At 42.9% G+C, this 19,731-nt stretch overlaps 1 protein-coding gene across 2 annotated transcripts; it reads left to right on the plus strand.

The window, feature by feature from the left end:
* The first annotated feature begins 123 nt into the window (after positions 1-123).
* On the plus strand, positions 124-18,883 carry LYRM7 (LYR motif containing 7). Of its 2 annotated transcripts, none has more exons than XM_077291590.1 (5): positions 124-239; positions 1,439-1,511; positions 5,920-5,990; positions 16,870-16,951; positions 18,583-18,883. In XM_077291590.1, exons 1-5 carry the CDS (start codon positions 222-224, stop codon positions 18,645-18,647), a joined length of 309 nt encoding a protein of 102 aa, XP_077147705.1. In that variant the 5' UTR covers positions 124-221; the 3' UTR covers positions 18,648-18,883. The 2 variants fall into 2 exon arrangements, with proteins under 2 accessions (XP_077147705.1, XP_077147713.1); XM_077291598.1 differs by having other exon boundaries at positions 232-816.
* The last annotated feature ends 848 nt before the right edge of the window (positions 18,884-19,731 follow it).

A 19,731-nucleotide genomic window follows, 5' to 3' on the forward strand; every position in this document is an offset into this window, starting at 1 on the left:
GACACGTCGGCGCCGGCCAATGTCGTCACACTGGGAGCTCATCTGGCCGCCATTTTGGAATTGGGAAAGACTGGACTATAAAGCGGACGTGTATGAGTTTCCCATTTCCAAAATGACGCCGGACGAGTCACGCACACGACGCAACAAGGGGCGTGGTTATTTCACTGAGCTGTGATTGGTGAGAAACTTGACGTTTCTGACCTGTGGAGGATGTGAGGGGCATGGCTGGCAGAATGAAGGTGAGTAGTGAAGGCAGTGCGGGGCTCATGGGGGAGATACGTTTTAGACTTATGAGGGGATCACTGTTTCATTTCTGTGTTTTTTTAGTCAGGCTGCACGAATTGTTTCAAGACCCCAATTACAATAGAAAACTATTCCCTTCTCCCATATGGGCCCCATGTCAGCAATGGCGGCTCTGTCCGCAAAGAGTGACGGCTGCAGCCAATCAACAGTGGCATGTCAGCACCGCAGACACTCGCCCTGGCGGAATATTAATGAGCTGCGCGTACTGACTGACTGACAGACAGACTGACGTCATCATCCCAAGAGGCATTACCTTTCCCCATACAGTGCTGCTGTGACGTCAGCATTGTGCCACCCATGATGGTTCTGGATGTGGCCGCGTGATTTCTCAGCACTGGTGATGGCTTCATTCCCACAGGCGGTGATGTCCCCCAGCAACATCCCAACATGTGCCATTGTCCGTGTAAGGCTGGGGTCACACCACCATGTTGTCTCTCCTCCAAGAAAATCGCTCCGATTCTGCTAATCACACTCCGATCAGCGTGTGATCCAATTCTCTCGGATATGGAGAAGGTGGGAAAAAAAAATTCTCCATTGTGTCAGTCTGTGAAAAATTGTGTGCACTCCTATGTCATCCAAGTGCAGTCACCATCTACCTTTTTGACCAAGCTGCCCACCCAAACCCCTCATACCCCCAACCACCAGGCACCTGCCAGACACCTTGCTAACCCCAACATTGTTTTACTGCCTGGTGTGTGTGTGTGTGTGTGTGTGTGTGTGTGTGTGTGTGTGTGTGTGTGTGTGTGTGTGTGGTCTCTAATGTTGTATCTCCTATTTTCATTGCTTTCTGGATGTCACACAGGATATTTCTTCAGCCTCGGGATGCTATGTCCTCTATTTGCATGGAGAGAAGAATGGACTACATTGTTAGCTACTAGAGGGGGAAGGAGACTGATTTTTTTCGTAAAGCATCATTTGTAGACTTTTGGTATAAAAATGACACATTACTGTGTGAATTGGTCCTGGAGCAGGTTTTTTTTGCATAAGTAATTAAGGGCATTTTGCCACAGTATTGTACCAGTGGTCCCGGGGGTTTACTGCAAGGACCTGCTTGTTACCGTGCATTGGCCTAATATTGGTTAGACACTTTTCCAGCCACAATTTTCAGACTTGTTGTTTCCTGTAAATTTATCAGGTTCTGAAGCTTTTCAAGACCTTGCACCGAACAAGACAACACGTGTTCCAGAATGATGTGCGGGCATTAGCCGGTGAGCAGGAATTACTGAGTACACAATGTTTTTCTGTTCGGGTCACTTTTGTGGATTTCATAGTAAACCGACAGTTGTGCCGAGGATAATTGTAAAGTTCTGAAGAATATGTTGGAGCTGTATAGATAAAATGATTAATATGTACAAATGGGTCGTGGCCTCTGCACTGTCATAAAAAAACCCTGTACAATCTTTATGGCTCAATGCCACACATTTTCACAGTATCTCCCCTCGATCCTCTTGTGCTGTTACATGCCGTCTAGAATGATATCTATGGGTTATTGATTGGTAAAACTGGATTTGGTGGGATATTCCAACGTTGAGATTCCCTTGATTCGACTAAGCCTCTTTTATGCAACTAGAGGGTTCACTTTGACATTTCTGATCGACACATGTCAAAAGGTGGTCTTGTTCTTGTTTAGAAAAGTGTATTTTCGGTCCATTTGCCAAACAGTCCTCGCAGAAGCCAGTGCAAGTGATTGGTCTAATGGGCTAGTCCACGTGACTCTTTTTGTTTTTTACATAAGGAGGTGGACACGTGGCACGCACTATTCTGACTGTTTTTCAGATCTAATTCTCCCATTAACCCAAATCACAGGCAGCGCAAATCAGATACTGGCTGCGTCATGTCCGAGTAAACCTATTTTGAAAATCCGACCAGAACTATGTATCCGAAATGAACGAGTTTAGGGCAAGTTCCTTGCAGCTTCGACCCCCTTCCCCTCTTCCGCTTCCCTAGACTGACAGGTCACTCCCTATATGTGTGTGTATATATTGAGAGACCTCTCAGTCTAAGGGAGATTGGTGGGGAGTAGCCACCGGGGGCCTCTCTTGGACTAGTCATTTGAGACACCTAGTCCTAGTATGTTTTCTTTAAATAAACTTTCAGAGTAAAACATGCACTGCTGCATGAATCTCCGGTCAGGTTCCCCTTAAAAAGTAAAACTGAGAAAAAACTTCATAACATTCACACGTTGATTGAGAAGAAGGCCTAAAGGTGGGACTTCACTTTTAAAGAACTACAGCAGCGTCCCGTCCCCCCCCCCCAATTTCCTTTACTTTTCCCTGTAAGAAATTACATTTTGAACATGGCCTTAGACGAAGGATGCACAACCCCAGTCCTCAAGGGCCACCAACAGGTCATGTTTTCAGAATTTCCTCAGCATTGCACAAGATGTTGGAATCATCACCTGTGCAGGTGATTAAATGATCATCGATGCAATACTAAAGTAATCCTGAAAATATGCACTGTTGGGGGACTGTCCTCTTGCACCCCTGCCTTAGACTATAAATAGTCCCCGTAGTGTTTCCTGAGTGCAGACATTGTATGTAGAAGCAATAGCTTACAGCCTTGAAAAAGGCACATACTTTTTCCTTTCACCCATGACTGCACCGCCTGATAGTGTCCACCACCATCAATGACAGGAAACCTACAGAATAAAAAGGGTGGAACCTTTCCCCCTTAGCGGTTGGTTTCCTGTCCTTGATGAGGAACCCATACCCAGTGCAGAATAAAGAAGAAAAGTCTCCTGCCCAGTCGCCTATTCACTCGTGAGGCTATAAGGCGCATCATGATGACTAGCGTGCTGGTGACATGGGACCCGAAAGAGTTGAAGCACTTCAAGAGCGGTCCGGACAAGGTGGTCATTTGGACAGGGTGCTGACTAGGCTGGTCCTGCATTTAAATGTGATTTAAGACCGCCGGATTATTGGTGACTCCAGCACTTCCTCCCAATTTTGGCATGGAGTAGCAAACGCAGCTGCAGGTTCAGCAGCTCTCGAGACCTAAGCAGCAACGACGACATGGGGAAAGCACCAGAATTGTCAGTAGGTCCTGCCAGCAAAGCCGCAGCACACCCTCCAGGGGAGATTACTCTGGTGATCTGATTCCGCCTCCAGACCTGGTACCATCACTAGTAGCTGTTTGGTAAGGAATCTTTGAGAAAGTTCACTTTTGTAGCGGGTCACTCTCTTGGCCTAGAAGATGCATATCTAAACTCAAACCCAGCTTATGGCATAAAAAGCTCTGCCAGGCATGTATAGGGAAGACAGCATGCGAAAACATATCAAACCAAATGTAGTTTTGGCACATGATATAACAATGAGCGTAAATAGAGTGACAATGCATATAACTGAACTATAGCTTATACGAAATATGGCTTCTCCAATATTTGCAAAGCATAATTCAAGTATTCTCAAAACAAATCGATAGTGTCCGTGCCTCTAATAAGCTGCCAATACTGCAAAAGTGTCAAATACCACCTAATCGTGGAATCAAGATGTAAATAGTGAGTCCATTAAATGCAGCAGGTCCCAGCTTGTCACATAATATAGACACCCACATGGCTACCATTATATTGCGGCCTCAACACGTTTCCCCATTCCTGTTCATGGTTATCTGTTTGGTTTGATTTTTGTCAGGGCGAGCCGGTGCGCCACAACTTGCGTGCTTAATTCAGGGTGCCAACTTTTGGGCAAGTACCATAATGAGGGATAATTATTAGGGAAAGGATTGAGGTTCCCTGCCTACCTATAATCCCTGATTTGATATATATCACCTATGACTTATAGTTTACTTTTGTAGTGCCACTTTGTAAAAACTTTATGTTTTGGGAATATACCGTATGTGGTAGTTCTTTTTTAATTAAATATTAATAAAATGTATAACTTTTTAATGGATGAGGGTTTTTTCATAAGACATAATTGATACTATCCTATATATCCTCTATACTGTTAATTTGTCAATCTTAGAATTTCTCCAGGAGGGACGGGAAAGTGGTCTATCCATGAACACCAACACAGATATCTGCCTTGGCTCATGTTCACACGTTCAGTATTTTATATCAGTATTTGTAAGTCAAAACCAGGAGTGGGTGAAAATGCAGAAGTGGTGACGTGTTTCTATTATACTTTTCCTGATTGTTCCACTCCTGATTTTGACTTACAAATACTGAGGTAAAATACTGACGAAATACTGAATGTGTGAACATGGTCTTAGAAGCACTATATAATTATAACTTGGCAAGCAATAGATGAATAATGACACTCTTAAAGGGAATCTGTCACACCCCTGGGATGTCTATGACCTATTAATATGGGCATATACTGTAGGTAATAGAAATGTTACACTAGTCCTACCTGTATGCCACATATTAATGGTCTTGTGGGGAAATGTTATATTCTGTCTTTATGCTAATAATTTCTTCTCGGCTCCGGGGCGTGCGGTGCCTGGAAGTAATCCTTGCCCCCTGTCCTCATTACAATACCACCACCATCCCATGCACTTCAGTTACGGCTCCAGAATCCCTCTACTGCGCCCTGCACTCCTTCAGAGGGATGAAAACGAGTTGTTACTCCAAAAATTCCACCATGGGATTTGAACCTGGTACTTGAGGCACTGACCTGCTCTGCTTTCGAACCAAGAGATTGTGTCAAAATTTTTACGTTGAAAAAAATCTCTTGGTGGGCCTAACATCTACTCCTAGGGTGACATTCAGGCCTTGTCGTTTAGCGTTCACTTTATGCAATTCCTAGACATTAGATGTTAGAAAATGACAGATAAAATGTTTTGGCCATAAGCCCGTGGCAAAAGAATCATTGTTCATCTCCTTCCATGGTCCTAGGAAGGGTAAGAAAGTTTCAAAGAGTACTCTTAACTAGATGGATCAGAGAAGCCACTAGTTTAGCCTATTCCTCAAGTGATCGGGCGGTGTTGACTGAGGTCCTCTCATGCTCTCCCATCCAACTGATGTGGGGGAGTGGTTCCGCCCTTTTATGATGTAGGTTTCCTGTCCTTGATGGGCAGATCTCTCTCAGTTGGTGCTGTCATGGGTTCTGGAAAATCCTATTACCGGTAAGTGATTTAGTCTTTTTATAAGGCACTGTAAATGTAACATAATGACATGATTTGGATAAGGCACATAATACAAGTCCAACTATTTATCACTGGTAAAATAAAGGTTTACATGAATATAAATCAGTGGTAGATCTCGCTCGAAGTACAGTAGATTCAAGGATATTTTTCTTTTCTATTGATTTCATTTGTGGATTTTTTGTTATATGATCTTAAATGTCGTCTTTTTTTTTTGTTTGTTTTTTTTATGCGAACAATCCTTTCAATATTCGTATTCCCTTTTAATAAATGTTCTCCATCGCCAATGATAGCTGTTACTTTCCTTCTCAAAAAGGAACAGATATTAATCTGTCACACACATGTTTTGTTGCTTCTGGCTATACAGGATTGGTCGGTCGCCGAGGCAATGCGGTGTTGAGTGGCAGCCATTTTTCTGTATGGCCGTCAGCTATTGTGTTTTAAAAGTTATGCCCTAATTGGATAATAATACAACCCCTAAATTAACCTCCTCTTGTATACACCTTGAGTTTACAGATTGGCTGTTTTATATTTCAGCTGCCAGGCAGAAAATCAATGAAGAATTCCAGAAGAATAGAAATGAAAGTGCTCCTGAAAAAATATCTGAGGTAAGGACCCTTTATTTCATCAGTTGGAGTTGTCAGATGGCAGGTTTTACCACAGAAACATCTGACTAAAAAAATCTTAAAAATGCAGAAATTTTGGTTTTCACAAAGTTTGCGACTTCTGTCAGTCTCAAAACTTTTGTTCTTGACTGTATACTGTATGTCAAAGCCTTATGTCACAAGTATAAGCCATGAAATTCTACTACAAAAGTGTGAACAGTGACTAAGATGGCTTATGTCCTTTCCTTACTATTAGGCCGGGATCACACATGTGAGAAACACGGCCGAGTCTCGCATGTTAATACCCGGCACTCGGGAGTAGAGCGTGCGGCTGCATGTATTGCTATGCGGCAGCACGCTCCGCTCCTGAGTGACGGCGGCAATGCCGGGTATTACTATGCGAGACTCGGCCATATTTCTTGCATGTGTGATCCCGGCCTTATAGTGAATCACAGTAGTTTCCTTACAGGTGAATTATTATGACTTTACATATTCTGTATCAAAATGCCAAGAGCTCCCGGTCCATGGTGATCCTTTGATCAAACTTCTAAACGTAACTTTGAAAATGTAAAACTGCTCAGATGTTTTAAATTTAGTGTATCTGAACTGCACCACTTGATATCCTTTGTCTTCTAGGCTCTAGTTCTCAACCTATGGTACATGTTTCCCAGGGGGTGCAAAATACACTGCTCAAAAAAAATAAAGGGAACACTAAAATCCCACATCCTAGATATCACTGAATGAAATACTCCCGTTGTAAATCTTTATTCATTACATAGTGGAATGTGTTGAGAACAATAAAACCTAAAAATTATCAACGTAAATCACAACATATATCCCAGAGAGGCCTGGAGTTGGAATGATGCTCAAAATCAAAGTGGAAAATGAAGTTACAGGCTGATCCAACTTCAGTGGAAATGCCTCAAGAAAAGGAAATGATGCTCAGTAGTGTGTAGCCTCCATGTTCCTGTATGACCTCTCTAAAATGCCTGGGCATGCTCCTGATGAGGTGGCGGATGGTCTCCTGAGGGATCTCCTCCCAGACGTGGACTAAAGCATCCGCCAACTCCTGGACAGTCTGTGGTGCAATGTGACGTTGGTGAATGGTGCGAGACATGATGTCCCAGATGTGTTCATAGCTTCAATGTCTTCATCTTGCAAGAACTGCTGACACACTCCAGCCACATGAGGTCTGGCATTGTCCTGCATTAGGAGGTACCCAGGGCCAACCGCACCAACATATGGTTTCAAGGGGTCTGAGGATCTCATCTCTGTACATAATGGCAGTCAGGCTACCTCTGGCAAGCACATGGAGGGCTGTGCGGCCCTCCAAAGAAATGCCACCCCACACCATTACTGACCCACTGCCAAATCGTTCATGCTGAAGGATGTTGCAGGCTGCAGATCGCTCTCTACTTCATCTCCAGACTCTGTCACGTGCTCAGTGTGAACCTGCTTTCATCTGTGAAGAGCACAGGGCACCAGTGGCGAATTTGCCAATCCTGGTGTTCTGTGGCAAATGCCAAGCGTCCTGCACGGTGTTGGGCTGTGAGCACAACCCCCATCTGTGGGCGTCGGGCACTCAGACCATCATGGAGTCAGTTTCTAACCGTTCGTGCAGACACATGCACATTTGTGGCCTGCTGGAGGTCATTTTGCAGGTCTCTGGCAGTGCTCCTCCTGTTCCTCCTTGCACAAAGGCTGAGGTAGCAGTCCTGCTGCTGGGTTGTTGCCCTCCTACGGCGCCATCCACGTCTCCTGGTGTAATGACCTGTCTCCTGGTAGCGCCTCTGGACACTACGCTGACAGACACAGCAAACTTTCTTGCCACAGCTCACATTGATGTGCCATCCTGGATGAGCTGCACTACCTGAGCCACTTGTGTGGGTTGTAGAGTCCGTCTCATGCTACCACGAGTGTGAAAGCACAACCAACATTCAAAAGTGACCAAGACATCAGCCAGAAAGCATTGGTACTGAGATTTGGTCTGTGGTCCCCACCTGCAGAACCACTCCATTGAGTGTGTCTTGATAATTGCCAATAATTTAGCATCTGTTGTCTATTCCATTTGCACAACAGCATGTAAAATTGATTGTCAAATAGTATAATGCACCCCCATAGGCAGCCTGTATAGTATATTTCACCCCATAGGCAGCCTGTATAGTATATTGCGCCCCCATAGGCAGCCTGTATAGTAATTGCGCCCCCATAGGCAGCCTGTATAGTATATTGCACCCCCATCCATAGGTAGCCTGTATAGTATAATGCATCCCCATAGGCAGCCTCTACAGTATAATACACCCCCCCATAGGCAGCCTGTATAACATGATGCACCCCCATAAAAAAAATAAATCCAATACTTGCCTCTCTTCCTCCTGGTTCCTCCACTGCTCTGAGCGCCTGCATGTCTCTGGACCGCGGGCGCTGAGTAGTGACAACATCGCAACTCTGTCAGTGGTGGTGTCAGACGCTGACAGGGGGATGATGGGAGAGGGAGCATAGCGCTCCTCTCATCAATGCGGTCAGCTGTATCGGCTAGATGCTGATACAACTGAACCTGCGATGACGGGCGGGGGGCCCACTGCTGGCACCGGGAAAGGCCCCCCACCCCCGCCTGCTCAGGGGCCGCATAGCAGCTGGGAGGCAGTGCAGGGTGGGACTCCTTAGAGCGCGGGGGCCCGGGGTGATGACCCTGTCTGCTCCCCCGGTTCCAAAGTTTAGGGTCACCCAGACAACTTTGTGTTTTCCATGAAAACTCATGCTTTTATTAATCAAATGAGTTGCCAAATGAATTGAAAATCTAGTCCAGACATTGACAAGGTTCGAAAAAAAAGATTTTTATTTGAAATAATAATTTTCTCCTTCAAACTTTGCTTTCGTCAAAGAATGCTCCCTTTGCAGCAATTACAGCACTGCAGACCTTTGGCATTCTAGCAGTTAATTTGCTGAGGTAATCTTGAGAAATTTCATCCCATGCTTCCAAAAGCCCCTCCCACAAGTTGTTTTGGCTTGATGGGCACTTTTTGCGTACCATACAGTCATGCTGCTCTCACAACAGCTCAATGGGGTTGAGATCCGGTAACTGCGCTGGCCACTCCATTACAGATAGAATACCAGCTGCCTGCTTCCTTCCCAAAATAGTTCTTGCATAATTTGGAGGTGTACCGTCCTGTTGTAGGATGAAATTGGCTCCAATCAAGCGCTGTCCACAGGGTATGGCATGGCATTGCAAAATGGAGTGATAGCGTTCCTTATTCAAAATCCCTTTTACCTTGTACAAATCTCCAACTTTTATCAGCACCAAAGGAACCCCAGACCATCACGTTACCTCCACCATGCTTGACAGATGGCATCAGGCACTCTTCCAGCATCTTTTCCGTTGTTCTGTTCTCACAAATGTTCTTCTGTGTGATCCAAACACCTCAAACTTGGATTCATCTGTCCATAACACCTTTTTCCAATCTTCCTCTGTCCAATGTCTGTTCTTTTGCCCATATTAATCTTTTCCTTTTATTAGCCACTCTCAGGCTGGCCTCGACCAATCATCAAGGCGGGATTTCCGAGACAGACAATTAGACCCTTAGACAACACAATGGCGGCACTTGACAGCAGTGGAGCACAATGCCCGTCGCTGATTGGTCGAGGCCTGGCTGCCTCGACCAATCAGACGCGGGATTTCCAGGACAGACAGACAATTAAACCCTTAGACAATTATATATACAGTATATATATATATATATATATATATATATATATATATATATATATATATATATATATATATATATATATATATATTATATACATATACATATACTGAATGTGTGTGTGTATGTCCGGGATTGGCATCTGCACCTTCACAGCTACAGCCACACGTCTGGACCCCGAGAGCGTCATAGGCTATGTTGTGAGGTGAAATTTTAACCCCGCGCTTTCCCATTCACCAAACAATTTTGCCCCTATCTACATAATGGTGAAAAAGTGAAAGGAAAAGTGTTAGAGGCAAATTGACAGCTGCCAGATGTGAACAAGGGGGACTTAAAGAGAGAGCGATGGCGCCAAAGAGTATATACCGTACAGTTGCTAAGGTGGGTCCCCGACATGGGATACTCACCACACACGGGGATATAAACACACACAAAATGCGCCACACACTACCATGTGCTTGAACACATATACCACCCTCCGCACACATTTCACCACACATACACCAACATCGCCACAAAAGTCGAAACACAAAAGTCACCGTTCAAAATTCGCCACATGCAAAACTAGGCTCATGCAAAACTTACCACGCGTGCAAAACTCACCTCATGGAAAACTCGCCACACGCAAAACTTGCACACACGGAAAAATTGCCACATGCACAAAAGTTGCAATACATGCAAAAGTTGCCTCACACAAAACTTACACATACTCAAAACGCACCACACATAAAACTCGCCACGCGCAAAACTTGCTGCACACAACTTGCTACACTAACCTGTCACATGCAACTCGACACACAAAGTTGCTACACGCATGTCGCCACACAACTCAACACACACAACTTGACACATGAAACTCGCCCTAAAACACACACAAGTCTGGTATTATCCTTCAAAAATAGAAATCTGATTAATAAGCAGACAAACTACAAGAGCAACAAATGTACCAAATACGGCAGCTGTCTGTCACATGACCTGTCTATTATGTGTATGTGTGAGCTAATATATACTGCCAGGGGGAGGGCTTCCTGTTGGCTGGGGATTTATCAGGCTGCCAATTTAGCTTACAAATACTGAGGTAAAAATACTGACAAAATAACTTGTGAATGAGGTCTAATACAGGAGATGACACACAGGTATATACTATATACAGGAGGAGATGACATACAGGTGCATACTGTATACAGGAGATGACATACAGGTTTATACTATATATAGGAGGAGATGACCTACAGGTATATACTATATACAGAAGAGATGACACACAGGTATATACTATATACAGGAGGAGACGACATACAGCAGGTATATACTATTTATAGGGGAGATGACATACAGGTATGTACTATATACAGGAGAGGACATACAGGTGTATACTATATATAAGGGAGATGACAAACATGTATATACTGAGGTGAAAATGAGAGGTGTGAGGTGAAAATGAAAAGGTGGGAGTGCAAAATGAGGAGTGAGGGAAAATAGTGGAGTGATCGGAAAATGACAGATGAGGTCAAAATGACAAGAGTTAGGGGGGAAATGAGAGGAGTGAGGGGGAAAATGAGAGGCGTGATGGGAAAATAAGAGAAGTGAGGATATATATATATATATATATATATATATATATATATATATATATATATATATATATATATATATATATATATATATATACACAGTGGGGCAAAAAAGTATTTGGTCAGTCAGCAATAGTGCAAGTTCCACCACTTAAAAAGATGAGAGGCGTCTGTAATTTACATCATAGGTAGACCTCAACTATGGGAGACAAACTGAGGAAAAAAAATCCAGAAAATCACATTGTCTGTTTTTTTTATCATTTTATTTGCATTTTATGGTGGAAAATAAGTATTTGGTCAGAAACAAACAATCAAGATTTCTGGCTCTCCCAGACCTGTAACTTCTTCTTTAAGAGTCTCCTCTTTCCTCCACTCATTACCTGTAGTAATGGCACCTGTTTAAACTTGTTATCAGTATAAAAAGACACCTGTGCACACCCTCAAACAGTCTGACTCCAAACTCCACTATGGTGAAGACCAAAGAGCTGGCAAAGGACACCAGAAACAAAATTGTAGCCCTGCACCAGGCTGGGAAGACTGAATCTGCAATAGCCAACCAGCTTGGAGTGAAGAAATCAACAGTGGGAGCAATAATTAGAAAATGGAAGACATACAAGACCACTGATAATCTCCCTCGATCTGGGGCTCCACACAAAATCCCACCCCGTGGGGTCAGAATGATCACAAGAACGGTGAGCAAAAATCCCAGAACCACACGGGGGGACCTAGTGAATGAACTGCAGAGAGCTGGGACCAATGTAACAAGGCCTACCATAAGTAACACACTACGCCACCATGGACTCAGATCCTGCAGTGCCAGACGTGTCCCACTGCTTAAGCCAGTACATGTCCGGGCCCGTCTGAAGCTTGCTAGGGAGCATTTGGATGATCCAGAGGAGTTTTGGGAGAATGTCCTATGGTCTGATGAAACCAAACTGGAACTATTGTGTTTGGAGGAAAAAGAATACTGAGTTGCATCCATCAAACACGATACCTACTGTAAAGCATGGTGGTGGAAACATCATGCTTTGGGGCTGTTTCTCTGCAAAGGGGCCAGGACGACTGATCCGGGTACATGAAAGAATGAATGGGGCCATGTATCGTGAGATTTTGAGTGCAAACCTCCTTCCATCAGCAAGGGCATTGAAGTTGAAACGTGGCTGGGTCTTTCAACATGACAATGATCCAAAGCACACCGCCAGGGCAATGAAGGAGTGGCTTCGTAAGAAGCATTTCAAGGTCCTGGAGTGGCCTAGCCAGTCTCCAGATCTCAACCCTATAGAAAACCTTTGGAGGGAGTTAAAGTCCGTGTTGCCAAGCGAAAAGCCAAAAACATCACTGCTCTAGAGGAGATCTGCATGGAGGAATGGGCCAAAATACCAACAACAGTGTGTGGCAACCTTGTGAAGACTTACAGAAAACGTTTGACCTCTGTCATTGCCAACAAAGGCTATATTACAAAGTATTGAGATGAAATTTTGTTTCTGACCAAATACTTATTTTCCACCATAAAATGCAAATAAAATGATAGAAAAACAGACAATGTGATTTTCTGGATTTTTTTTTCTCAGTTTGTCTCCCATAGTTGAGGTCTACCTATGATGTAAATTACAGACGCCTCTCATCTTTTTAAGTGGTGAAACTTGCACTATTGCTGACTGACTAAATACTTTTTTGCCCCACTGTATATATTAGTATGTAGTGCCTTGCAAAAGTATTCGGCTCCCTGGAACTTTTCAACCTTTTCCCACATATCTTGCTTCAAACATAAAGATACCAAACGTAAATTTTTGATGAGGAATCAACAACGAGTGGAACACAATTGTGAAGTTGAACAAAATTTATTGGCTATATTAAATTTCTGTGGAAATTCAAAAACTGAAAAGTGGGGCGTGCAATATTATTCAGCCCCTTTAACGTAATACTTTGTTGCACCACCTTTTGCTGCGATTACAGCTGCAAGTCGCTTGGGGTATGTCTCTATCAGTTTTGTACATCGAGAGACTGAATTTCTTGCCCATTCGTCCTTGGCAAACAGCTCAAACTCACTGAGGTTTGATGGAGATCGTTTGTGAACAGCAGTTTTCAGCTCTTTCCACAGATTCTCGATTGGATTGAGGTCTAGACTTTGACTTGGCCATTCTAACACCCGGATACGGTTTTGTAAACGATTCCATTGTAGATTTTGCTTTTGGATCATTGTCTTGTTGGAAGACAAATCTCCATCCCAGTCTCAGGTCTTTTGCAGACTCCAACAGGTTTTCTTCAAATACAGGTCCTTCTCAAAAAATTAGCATATAGTGTTAAATTTCATTATTTACCATAATGTAATGATTACAATTAAACTTTCATATTCTATAGATTCATTATCCACCAACTGAAATTTGTCAGGTCTTTTATTGTTTTAATACTGATGATTTTGGCATACAACTCCTGATAACCCAAAAAACCTGTCTCAATAAATTAGCATATTTCACCCGACCAATCAAATAAAAGTGTTTTTTAATACCAAACAAAAAAACCATCAAATAATAATGTTCAGTTATGCACTCAATACTTGGTCGGGAATCCTTTGGCAGAAATGACTGCTTCAATGTGGCGTGGCATGGAGGCAATCAGCCTGTGACACTGCTGAGATGTTATGGAGGCCCAGGATGCTTCAATAGCGGCCTTAAGCTCATCCAGAGTGTTGGGTCTTGCGTCTCTCAACTTTCTCTTCACAATATCCCACAGATTCTCTATGGGGTTCAGGTCAGGAGAGTTGGCAGGCCAATTGAGCACAGTAATACCATGGTCAGTAAACCATTTACCAGTGGTTTTGGCACTGTGAGCAGGTGCCAGGTCGTGCTGAAAAATGAAATCTTCATCTCCATAAAGCATTTCAGCCGATGGAAGCATGAAGTGCTCCAAAATCTCCTGATAGCTAGCTGCATTGACCCTGCCCTTGATGAAACACAGTGGACCAACACCAGCAGCTGACATGGCACCCCACACCATCACTGACTGTGGGTACTTGACACTGGACTTCAGGCATTTTGGCATTTCCTTCTCCCCAGTCTTCTTCCAGACTCTGGCACCTTGATTTCCGAATGACATGCAAAATTTGCTTTCATCAGAAAAAAGTACTTGGGACCACTTAGCAACAGTCCAGTGCTGCTTCTCTGTAGCCCAGGTCAGGCGCTTCTGCCGCTGTTTATGGTTCAAAAGTGGCTTTACCTGGGGAATGCGGCACCTGTAGCCCATTTCCTGCACACGCCTGTGCACGGTGGCTCTGGATGTTTCCACACCAGACTCAGTCCACTGCTTCCTCAGGTTCCGGTCACCTCTTCTCGTTGTACAGCGTTTTCTGCCACATTGTTTCCTTCCAACAGACTTACCATTGAGGTGCCTTGATACAGCACTCTGGGAACAGCCTATTTGTTGAGAAATTTCTTTCTGGGTCTTACCCTCTTGCTTGAGGGTGTCAATGATGGCCTTCTTGACATCTGTCAGGTCGCTAGTCTTACCCATGATGGGGGTTTTGAGTAATGAACCAGGCAGGGAGTTTTTAAAAGCCTCAGGTATCTTTTGCATGTGTTTAGAGTTAATTAGTTGATTCAGAAGATTAGGGTAATAGGTCATTTAGAGAACCTTTTCTTGATATGCTAATTTATTGAGACAGGTTTTTGGGGTTATCAGGAGTTGTATGCCAAAATCATCAGTATTAAAACAATAAAAGACCTGACAAATTTCAGTTGGTGGATAATGAATCTATAGTATATGAAAGTTTAATTGTAATCATTACATTATGGTAAATAATGAAATTTAACACTATATGCTAATTTTTTGAGAAGGACCTGTATGGTCCTGTATTTGGCTCCATCCATGTTCCCATCAATTTTAACAGTCTTTCTTGTCCCTGCTGAAGAAAAGCAGGCCCAAACCATGATGCTGCCACCACCATGTTTGACAGTGGGGATGGTGTGTTCAGGTTGATGAGCTGTGTTACCTTTACGCCAAATAGTTTGGTTTTGGTATCATCTGACTAGAGCACCTTCTTCCAGATGTTAGGTGTGTCTCCCAGGTGGCTTGTTTCAAACTTTACACTACACTTTTTATGGATATCTTTGAGTAATGGCTTTCTTCTCGCCACTCTTCCATAAAGGCCAGATTTGTGCAGTGTACGACTGATTGTTGTCCTATGGACAGACTGTCCCACCTCAGCTGTAGGTCTCTGCAGTTCATCCAGAGTGATTATGGGCCTCTTGGCTGCATCTCTGATCAGTCTTCTCCTTGTTTGAGATGAAAGTTTAGAGGGACAGCCAGGTCTTGGTTGATTTGCAGTGGTATGATACTCCTTCCATTTCAATATGATCGCTTGCACAGTGCTCCTTGGGATGTTTAAGGCTATGTGCACACGTTGCCGATTTTGCTGCGGATCTGCAGCTGCGGGTCCGCAGCAGTTTCCCATGAGTTTACAGTACAGTGTAAACCTATGGAAAACAGAAAACGCTGTGCCCATGCTGCGGAAAAAAACGCGCGGAAACGCAGCGGTTTACATTCCGCAGCATGTCAATTCTTTGTGCGGATTCCGCAGCGGTTTACACCTGCTCCACAATAGGAATCCGCAGGTGTAAAACCTCAGGGGAATCCACACAAAGTCCGCATAAAAACTGCAGTAAATCCGCAGGTAAAACGGATTTCTAAAATCCGCTGCGTAAAAATCCACAGAGGTCCATTCTACGTGTGCACGTAGCCTAAAGTTTTGGAAATCATTTTGTATCCAAATCCGGCTTTAAACTTCTCCACAACAGTATCACGGACCTGCCTGTTGTGTTCCTTGGTCTTCATGATGCTCTCTGTGCTTCAAACATAACCCTGAGACTATCACAGAGCAGGTGCATTTATATGGAGAATTGATTACACACAGGTGGATATTTATCATCATTAGGCATTTAGGACCACATTGGATCATTCAGAGATCCACAATGAACTTCTGGAGTGAGTTTGCTGCACTGAAAGTAAAGGGGCCGAATAATATTGCACACCCCACTTAATAATAATCTCTATGGTATCGCCTGTTTGTAAAATGGCTGATCCTTTGTTACATAGTTCCATAGGTTGAAAAAAGACCTAGGTCCATCAAGTTCAACCTTTCTCCACCAATTGTTTTTTTTTTTTTTTTTGTCACAAGATTGCGGGTTATAGTTAATTTAATGTGTATAGAGAAGAAATCGTCCAGCCCTTTTTTAAAAGCTGTCAGTGTCGGCCATTACTACCTCTTGTGGCTGGGCATCCCACAGTCTGACTGCTCTGTGAAGAATTATCCTGTCTGTATTGATAAGACTGCTAAAAAGTCTGAGCAGTAAATGAGTCTAAAATTCAGCTTAGTGGCCAGTGTAAAAATTCAAGTTGTATTATTAATAATATTGATATTATCATGATGGAAAAATGAACAAATTATCAAAATATATAAAAAGACACTTAACATGAAAACGTGTAACAATAGGCCATCATCTGCTATTACACTCCCCTTACAGCATTTGTATATACCATAGTGAAATATTTTTGAAAATGGTAAATTTAATGCTTTACGCTCATCTGAAACTTTTTTTTTTTTAGCTGATAAAAATTGGACAAGATGTTGAAGTTTTGTTGAGGACAACAGTTATCCAAGGGGTTCACACTGATTCTAATACAATAGGTTTGTGTTCCTATATTTTTCTAGTGGAGTTCTAGGTGGGAATTACACATTAGAGGAAATGTATCAATCACCCAATGAGGGTTTCTGTTTTTGTGTATATATCACACTACAGTTCATGACATATTTGCATAATTTGCAACATTTGCTTTTCTAGAAAGCTGGTAGACTTTAATGGGGAGGGGATAGGGCTTCATGTCAAATTTACTATAGTTTATAACAGAGATTGGTGTAACTTACCGTACAAGCCTTCGCCATCCCCTTGCTAGAATAGCCTTTATTCTAGAGTGGGGAAAAAGTATTTAGTCAGCCACCAATTGTGCAAGTTCTCCCACTTAAAAAGATGAGAGAGGCCTGTAATTGACATCATAGGTAGACCACAACTATGAGAGTCAAAATGAGAAAACAAATCCAGAAAATCACCTTGTCTGATTTAGCAAGATTTATTCTGCAAATTATGGTGGAAAAAAAATATTTGGTCGCCTAAAAACATTCAAGATTTCTGGCTCTCACAGACCTGTAACTTATTCTTTAAGAGGCTCCTCTGTCCTCCACTCATTACCTGTAGTAATGGCACCTGTTTGAACTTGTTGTCAGTATAAAAGACACCTGTCCACAACCTCAAACAGTCACACTCCAAACTCCACTATGGTTAAGACCAAAGAGCTGTCGAAGGACACCAGAAACAAAATTGTAGCCCTGCACCCGGCTGGGAAGACTGAATCTGCAATAGGCAAGTAGCTTGGTGTGATGAAATCAACTGTGGGAGCAATAAGAAAATGAAAGACATACAAGACCACTGATAATCTCCCTCAATCTGGGGCTTCCCGCAAGGTCTCACCCCATGGGGTCAAAATGATCACAAGAACGGTGAGCAAAACTCCCAGAACCACACGGGGGACCTAGTGAATGACCTGCAGAGAGCTGGGAGCACCGTAACAAAGGCTATCATCGGTAACACACTACGCTGCCAGTGACTCAGATCCTGCAGTGCCAGACGTGTCCCCCTGCATAAGCCAGTACATATCTGGGCCCATCTGAAGTTTGCTAGAGACCATTTGGATTATCCAGAAGAGTTTTGGGAGAATGTCATATGGTCTGACATTTTTATTTATTTATTTTTTTTCAAAATCCATTTCAGAGCACAGTGCCAATAGTGTTTTGTGCAAAGGACAGCATGCCGAATTGAAAGCAACCAGGATGGCAGCCATTACACAGATACTCCCAATACGGCTTCCCTGGCTCCATCCTCCTCACTAAGTAAGAGCAGCAGAATGTCTCGTTTGCTGAATGCTTTCATGCTTTTCTGCACAGACTTGGATGGAGCTAGGGAAGCAGTTGCCTCCACACCACTGACTCCATCTTCATTGCTAATATCTAATGTCCGCTGATCGGTTGGCAGCAGGGGGCGTGACATCAGCACAGAGATGAGTAATAGTTAAGTTTGACTTCTTAGACCAGTTAAGTAGGGTATTTTAGAAATTTGGCCAGAAAGTAAGTAACCCCTTTAAATACCCCTTTAAATACACATTACTCCTAAAAGAACTAAATACACATTACTCCTAAAAGAACTGAAAATGTATGTTCCTGCTTCCCCCAAGAAACACTAACTTATTTGGTTTGTCTTTTTCCAGTTCTGCAGCCAAGGGAAGAGGTCCTTTTCGACAATATGCCATACTGTGATGCGCCTAAGAAATGACACCCAAGCTCCAACTTTATCGCCAGTGTTTTCAGCTTTTGGTTGCACTTCATTCTAAGGGGAAGAGACTTTGTGGCATAAATGCAGAATGGGAAAATGTGCAAATGGGATTTGGTTGCTTTTGGTAAAAGCTGCATTTATGCCAGTGTAGTTCTCATTTGTTATGAACAAAAGTCCATTTTTTATAAACCTTTTGTAAATTATTGTACTGTGAATAAAATATTTAAATTATGTGACATTCTGTTTTCTGATCAGTTTTAGCATCCTAAGATAAGAGAATATGGAGCTGATCATGTAGGACTTATGTACATGTAGAAGTAAAAGGTTGTCCACTATGGATAATTGAATTTTGGTAAGGAGAGACTCCAGAAAACTCGCTGATCCTCGCTGATCCTATCACTGGTGAGCACACAACCATTCTGGGTTATCTATGACGCCTTGCAACAAGTGTCCAGTTGTCCTGCAGCAGACAGAGAGGTAGACAGCTCGTAAGGACAAACCTACAACTACACTCAATGGCCCCTGCTTCCTAGTGCACGTTATAGCAGAATTGTAGTGTGTGCACTACATATAGTAATCAACAATTAATCCTGATAAATAATGGCTTCAGCAGCAATGGTTTGCCGGGAGCATCATCCCTTATATGCATGTTCTCCTGTACATCCTTTTAATTATGATGAAATGGTCATTATTTTTTAAACAGAACCATCTAACCTCTTTTTGCACAATGGTGTATTTAATCTCTCCTTTGTGACGTGATATGTTCCAATAAATTATACTTGAGTGCAGAGCAATGAATGGAAAATGCAAGTGGCAAGTGTTTTGGAGCTGAAAATAAGTCCACACAGTACTCTCCTGTAATATCCACACAACTGTTCCAATTGAGGTTAAATTTCACCTAAAATTCTGCTCATAAATTGTATAGTCACAAACATGATAGCCAAGTTTGTATTTATGTAGTGCAGGATTTAACCTCAAGGTGGCAGTCAAACACAAAATGTGCTAGCATTTAGGGTTGATCGAATAGCTTAGGATAAGAGCTTATCCGAATAGCTGCATCGGAAACCTGGATACCTGGAGCGCT

This window comes from Ranitomeya variabilis, chromosome 1, assembly GCF_051348905.1.
Source record: "Ranitomeya variabilis isolate aRanVar5 chromosome 1, aRanVar5.hap1, whole genome shotgun sequence".
Classification (NCBI taxonomy): Eukaryota; Metazoa; Chordata; class Amphibia; order Anura; family Dendrobatidae; genus Ranitomeya; species Ranitomeya variabilis.